Source organism: Humulus lupulus, chromosome 1 (assembly GCF_963169125.1).
Source record: "Humulus lupulus chromosome 1, drHumLupu1.1, whole genome shotgun sequence".
In the NCBI taxonomy this organism is placed as follows: domain Eukaryota; kingdom Viridiplantae; phylum Streptophyta; class Magnoliopsida; order Rosales; family Cannabaceae; genus Humulus; species Humulus lupulus.
This window is the reverse complement of record NC_084793.1, coordinates 85,915,887-85,923,490: the sequence shown is the minus strand read 5'-3', so window position 1 is coordinate 85,923,490 and position 7,604 is coordinate 85,915,887. Positions and strand designations below refer to the sequence as shown.

The 7,604-nt window shown below is 28.0% G+C and overlaps 1 protein-coding gene across 1 annotated transcript; it reads right to left on the bottom strand.

The window, feature by feature from the left end:
• Positions 1-6,219: 6,219 nt before the first annotated feature.
• On the bottom strand, positions 6,220-7,191 carry LOC133795461 (protein SENESCENCE-ASSOCIATED GENE 21, mitochondrial). The gene is made up of 2 exons (XM_062232913.1): positions 6,936-7,191; positions 6,220-6,714 (listed from the first exon to the last, which is right to left on the bottom strand). Exons 1-2 carry the CDS (start codon positions 7,007-7,009, stop codon positions 6,498-6,500), a joined length of 291 nt encoding a protein of 96 aa, XP_062088897.1. The 5' UTR covers positions 7,010-7,191; the 3' UTR covers positions 6,220-6,497.
• Between the last annotated feature and the right edge of the window lie 413 nt (positions 7,192-7,604).

The following is a 7,604-nucleotide window of genomic DNA, read 5'->3' as shown; positions in this document are numbered from 1 at the left end:
TTTATTATTTTAAAAAGGAATAAAGAAGTGAAATTAATTTAAAATTTAAAAAATAATTTAAAATTTATATATTTTTTCATTTTTTTTATTATTTTGTAAAATAATAATAATAATAAACAGGTATAAAAGTGGAATTTTTAAAAAATATTTGGTATATTTACTGCAAAAAAAAAATTTGATATAAAAATATAACATTTTGATAACATTAAGTATATTTACCGCTAAAAAATTGACTATAAAATTACAATATTTTAAAAATATAAATAGTTTAGCCGCAATTTACTTCATATTTAACCTGATCCAATCTCACAATTTGCATTTTAGGAATGCTATGGCTTAACTAAAAAAAAAATATTTCATTAGAAAAATAACATGCCAGTGATGTTGGTGTTGAAAAGAAACACTTTTAATACATATCTTTCGAAAAAGGTAATAAATATTGCATATCGTCATTTGTTGTGTTCGCACATGCTAAACTTTGTACATCCGTTGGTATCAAATCAATAGCTTTTTATGGTAATGAACACTTAATTGTAGGTTTGTATTTTTTTTTTTTTTTTTGTCTTTAATATATTTTTCCTATAGGATATGCTTGAGTACACTACAGTTAAAACATATATTTTGAGATTTACTTTTTCTAAAATTTTAGGTTCTTTAGATTGAAAAGTAGACAAAGTATTTAAACCAAACTGATTAACTAGTTTCTATCTAGTAAAGATGATGATGATGATGCAAGTTTGAGAATCAACTACGTCAAAGGTTGTATAATATCTTAAAACCTCGCTAATTTCTGTCTGTAATTGATACGTGAATATTATGCAAATAGTGTATTTTTAACAGTATTATAATACATGTCAAATAATGATGTAAAAAAAAGTGTGAAAGAGAATACCCAAAAAAAAAAGAATACATATGGACCAATGATGCTAGAGACAAAATTTACACAATTATGTATAATTAATATTTATTGTACACAATTTTAATATTAAAATTAATTAGATATCATTGTCTAGAATTACGCCGGACTATTTCAGTAGCTGCTAAAATAAAAGTTTGGCTCTTCCTCTGGGCCATACTTTGTCAAATTTGTCTGCGCGGCCATGCAAATGCAAAGAACCTATAATTGTCCTAATTCTCTATAAGCTCTTTTCTTACTTTGACGCAAAGGCAAAGGATTTTATAACTTATTGCCACCTGATTGGTCTCTTCCCCAATTTTGTCTTGAAATGATTCACAAAATATAAAGAGGTTACGTAACATGTTGGATTAAAACTGATTCTACTATATGAGTATTAGCCAATAAGAAAGACCCCAATCCAGTCGAAACTTCTTCATTGCTTTATGGAGTTTAACATGTGCACAACAACTACTATGTTGACTTGGCAAGTCACTAGGCAAATTGATTATTCCTCCATTTAAAGAAAGTCCTTCCCTTTTGACCATGTTTGGATCAGTTAATTTATGACCAATTCAACAGCAGGATACTTTGTCTAAAGGCATTTACCAAATATTCAGAATGGCATTCTCCATCTACTACCTTTCCTTTCTGCCCTTTTATTTGTTTTTTTCACCCAAACTATGCTAACTTAGATTGTCTGTGTGAAAGTGAATGTTTAGCACACTTGGCTGTGGTCATTGGAGCAGAGCATTTATGAAGAAATATGAAAATGATTGTAATAAAATATATTTGACTATTTATTGAGAAGATTGTTCTTATACCATCTCCAAGGTAAATGTCAAATATTTTATAAAAAGATATTAAGCAAAATTTAAGGTGTACTATACTCGTAGAATCTTCAAAATTTGTCATCATTAAGATTTTTTCTTCTGAATTAACTACCAAATCGTGTTCTTAAATTTATTAGCTTGTTAAAAATTTTCTTTGAATTATTCGTGTTAGTAAAATGTGAGAGTTTTGTCTAATTTTGCTAATGGAATGTTGACATGGGAACACTGTTGCGTTGATGTAGCACTACTACGTGCATAATTTAAATAATAAATTTATTTTTTGCCTCCAAACTATTACCACTACGTACCCTCAAATTTTAAAATGTTAAAATTAAACAAAATTTTAAAAATTAAGAAAAAAAATGATGAAATCATGAAATTAAAAATCCATTTAATTATATAAATCTTACAAAATTTAAAAAAAAAATGATAAAAACAATACTATATTAAAAAAAATTCTTATTTTCTTTCACTTTTCCTTACTTCTTTCACTTTCACTCACCTTTTGCACCAACCAAACAATCTCAACAGCATTAATCAATTTATCACAACAGAACCTAACCAATAAATATATATACATATATCAAAATATATACAAATCAAAATTTTAATTTATCAAATTCATAAACATTTAAAATCTTATACTAACAACTTAGGGTCTGATTGGTTCGCGATTAGAAAACTGCATTTTTGAAAAGTGAGATTGTAAAATGAAAATCTGAATTTAGTGAGTAAAATCATGTTTCTGAAAATGTGATTGGTTTAATGTCAGTAAACTGTTTTTGAGTTTTAAAAAAATGAATCTATGATTGGTATTAAATTTGAAAATATAACAGAAACTGAATATGTGATTGGAACAGCTGAATTTGAATATTATTTTAATTTTATATATTTTATATACATAGGTTGTATAATATTAAATTTTGATTTATCAATAGATTTAATTAAGTAAAATTTAATTATATTAATAAATTAAAATTTAATAATAATTATTGATTAAATTCATAACAATATTGCATTGTCATCTATAAAAATACCAGCACAACTTATTTTTGAATTGTGCATAAATGTCATAAAATGTTCCATAAACACCTTATTACTAGTGGGAACATACTCAAGTCATAAAAATTGGCAAATAAAAATAAATAAATACAAGCAATGATACAAAAGATAGGAGTAGAGAGAACAAGCAAATCCTGATTTTGATTTTAAGTTTTTGGAGAAAAAATCACAAAACAGAGAAAACGCAAAATTATTGTTTTCTAAATTACAACACAAAATTATAATTCTGATTAGGATATAGTTTTCAAAAACAATCTACCAATCAAATATTTTGGTAGGTCCCACAAATTTTAAGTTTTCAAAATCATAAAATCATTTCCAAATCAACTACCAATCACACCTTAGACTTTCATAAACAAAAAACTAGATTTTCTACTATTTTTCTCACACTTTTGCACCATTCAAACACCTTAAGATACTCAACAAATAAGAGAGAGAAAATATGTGAGATGGGAGATGTGCAAGGAGAGAAAGAAATGCAGAAGGGTGACATAGTGTTGAATGTCACTGAGAAACCCACATGAGCTAAAAATTGTAAAAACTAATCTATTTTAACGTGATACTAAAAATTGTGTCTAAGTTAATTTATGGTTAAAAATTATATTAAATTTAGTGAAAAGTATATAATATAGTATTAAATGGACATAAAATGTATTGTTATTTTATTTATTTAAACATAATTTCTATAAAATTTATAGTTCATTATTGAATATTATTAATTTTTACTTCAAAAAAGTATTGCATGTAACTTTTGTGCAAGTGCAATTTAATATAATGTTAAACATTGTGTCAAATGTAATACCCACTTAATTTTTTTATTACTTAGTATTGGCATTGACACTTGCACTAGAGATGGTGTAAGACAAATTTAATATAACTGTTGGCACGTGATTATTCTAACGAACACTTTTTTGACAATATATTCTACCCAACTTTTAATATTATATTAGAGGATAATTTTTTATATTATACTAAAATATATAGTTATGAATTAATACTGCATTAGAAATGTTGTTCGCTGACTAGTTTCCCATTTTAACTTAGTTCTCTTATCTTGTAATTTGTGACATTTAGTTACCTTGTTTCTTAGGCCTGATGGGAAACTGTAGCCCTCTATTTATACAGGAGGCTCCACTAATATATTTGAAGGTGCAAAGCTCTATTATTTATCCTAGTATTGATTTTTAGAGACGCGATTCATTGATTTAAGAAAAAACACGTCTTTTCAAAAATAAATAAATAAATTATGAGTTAAATCATACTTTCAACTTCTATAAATTAATAATGTTCTTACTGGACAAAAATATAATTTAATCGAGATTATTAATTGATCGAGTGTTAATTTTTATTATTTCTCTCAAATTTGGACTAGATAAAAGTATAATTTAATCAATATTATTAATTTATTCATATTATACAATATTTTCAAATTTTGAAATAATAACGGTAATAAAATAAATAAATAGGGAACATAAAAATAAGAAACGAATTAAGCTTTTTTTTAGTTTCCTTTATGCTAATCTTTGATAAGGACTCCTAATTGAACCATTATCGTATTGTATGCTATCTATCAATCCTGACCTCCAAATTTACTCTTTTTAATTTCTTACCTTTTGCAAATTCACAATATGACATTAAAAAAAAAACAAAGTAAACTAAGCAAGTTATGTGATTTTCATGTAAAGTGTAAAAATGAAAGATAAATTTTATATTAAATTAAAGCTTTATATTTTTTTGGACTCTGTATCTTAAAAAATTAATTTTTGGATCCTATATTTAGTAAAATAGTTCAAATAAACTCCTAAACTTAATTTTGATAAAGAAAAAATTGAATATAACAGCACAGTTCTTAAGCAGAATGATTTTATTTTTGTTATAAATTATTAGTTTTGTTAATTATTTGTGATTTCAGTTGAGAAAACTTTGACCAAAATCGGATTTAGAGTTCTATTTGATCAATTTTACAAAACATAAAATCAAAAAAATAATTTGTCAAAACATAGGATCCAAATAAGTAATAAGACAATATATATGGTCCAAAAATATATAAACCCTTAAATTAATTACTCTTCCATTCATTTAATGACAACTCTTCCAATGCATCCATGTATTTGATTTGCTTACCCTTCTAGCACATTTCCTAATCCTACCATTTTTAAGCAAGAGAATTGCTAATGCATATTATTGGTGTCTAACAATACAATGAGGTAGCATATCGCTATTGCTGAAATATAATATCGGTTGCCACATATTTTAATTTAATAATTATTATGTAGTATCACTAACTAATTATAAGATACCACCTTTTGTAATATTTGACACATTAAATTGCCAATTAGCTCTCTAAGCAATTTGCAAACAATATAAAATAAAAATAATAAAACATGATGACCCCATTAATTAATTCTTGAATTCTCACGTCACTTGCCTTAATGCATGCATTGGATACTCTTGTCCTCCTATGTTTGTCACTTATGCATTCTCATATGTTTGTCTCTTATGTATTATTGCTTTATATAAAAAAAATAATGTACATAGGACTATTCACTACATATATCGCTGGCAAAATGATCGATACCCACAAAAAACTATGTTGATTAAATTCGATGATTATCCTAATAACAATTTTATATCAATGTCAATCACAACCACAAACAATAATGAGTGTCTTCAATAAATTAATAGTCTAAAATCTCTGACGCCTCAAATAATGTTAATAATGTTGTGTTGTCTCCAATTATTCAACAGCAGCTTTACCTTTCATTAATAATACTTGGATGGCAGAATGGGAGGGTCGACACTTTCGGCATAAAAGTTGTTCGTATAAATTTTTTAAAAATACTTTTCCTTATATTCTTAACGAAATTCCTTGGTTTTCTCCAAGTTACGTAACAAGCATAAAAAATTTGTCGATTACATCTAACTACGTATGATGAATATGGTTACTACAATTAAAATTCAAATCTTCCTTCGACGTATATTTTTAAATTTGAAATTGCACATCATCTTCTTCATAAATTAAATAGGGACTAACAAAGTTTTTATTTTTATTTTTTAATTTTAAAAAAATCAAAATTTTCATACTAAGTTTTTTTTTTATTTTTAAAAATTGACAAAACTAATTTTTATTTTTTTAGAAAAACTAAAAAATACAAACATTCCCGAACAGCCCCAAATTTATTCTTTTGGGATTTTTAAAAAAATTTCTTTTTTCAATGACACAAGAAACAAGAAGGTATGCATTTCTGCTTCTTAATACCAAAATGGGGGGAAAATGTAATTAAAATATAATTACATGGCATCTCTCCTAATTCCCAAGTTTAATGCACAAAACAAACGGAAAAAGTTAATGCAAAAACCATGGATATAATATAAAAAACGGAATATATATATATATATAAACCGAACATAAATTTTGGCTACAAAATGGATTCGAAATGTTTCATATTATTGATATAAAAAGAAAAAAACTACATAAACATCTGTGTATTCCCAAGCGAGAAAAAAAATAAAGTAAGATATACCACCAGCGAAGCTTGTCGAATTCCAATTAAAACGTTTATGTTTATACACCCCCATAAAAACGACAGCCCCTACTCACTGAGTCGAATCGTGTCAATTCCTTATCTGTCTCTCTCAAGGATCTTCATATAAATTTTTCTTTTTATTTTTTAAATTATTGATTTAGTGATGAATTAAATCATTAATTAGTGCTTTTTCAATAGCGTAGCACGAAGCTCGGCCACGTCGATTTCTGGAACACCATTATCCGGTCTGTAGTAACCGGTGACCGGGTCTGGGATCCACGATACCTTCTCGGTGTTTTCTTCGACAGATTTCTTCGTCGTCTTTCTAGAACCTGCTGTGGCTCCTGCTCTTGCTACGCTCGACACAACTCCTTGTGATGCAGCCGAGTATCCACGCCTATAACAATTTCAATATAAATTTATATATCAAATAAGTTTTATAGTCAAAATCTACGGATCGAAATTTACGGTTTCTTTTTTTTTTTTTTTTAAAAACACAGATCTGTTTGGCTAGCGAGAAAATATTGCTATTCTGGAATACAGTCTCTTTTCTATCTTTTTAAAACCTTACATAAATAAAACAGAGAGGGAGTGGAAAAAGAAAAAAGTCTCTAATACCTGCTGATTACGTTAGAGAAGCCATCAACGACGAGAGAGGTGAAAATCTTTGCGCTGGAGAAAGAGCGAGCCATTTTTTCAGAGTATTCAAACAGATGGAATAAGTCAGCTACAGCGGAGAGATAAGCAAGTTTTCCGATTGGCAATCGTTGTTTTTCACTCACCGCAGTAGCTAATCAAATAGGCTCTCTCCTTCTCTCTCTCTTAACCTCTCTAGTTTCTTCTTTAGCCTCCTCAGAATTAGGATTTGTGTAGATGGGTTATGAGAAGAAGATATGAGCTCTTTATATAGAAGACGAGTATCAGGGGCGCCACCCGAAAACGACTTCGTTTTCCATTAGGGTTAAAAACGGGCCGCGTGAAAGTAGGTTATTTTGTATACGATGGGGTCTTATTTGCTGCCACCTGTTCGATGAATGAAGAGCCGTTTCCCTAACTTTATTTTCCATTCCCCCATTTGAGAGAAGTGAAATTACGGAAATAGCCTCAATTATGGAGAGTGATTGCCGAGTCAATGTTAATCATCCACTTGATTACTTGATCCAATGGTTAAAGGGGAAGAACTCAAGTTGGGAGAGGAGAGGAAAGGTCGGCGTAACTGCGGGAATCTGGAAACTATGAATATGTTACTTGCGCACGCGGCGACATGACATCATGACCGTCCACGTG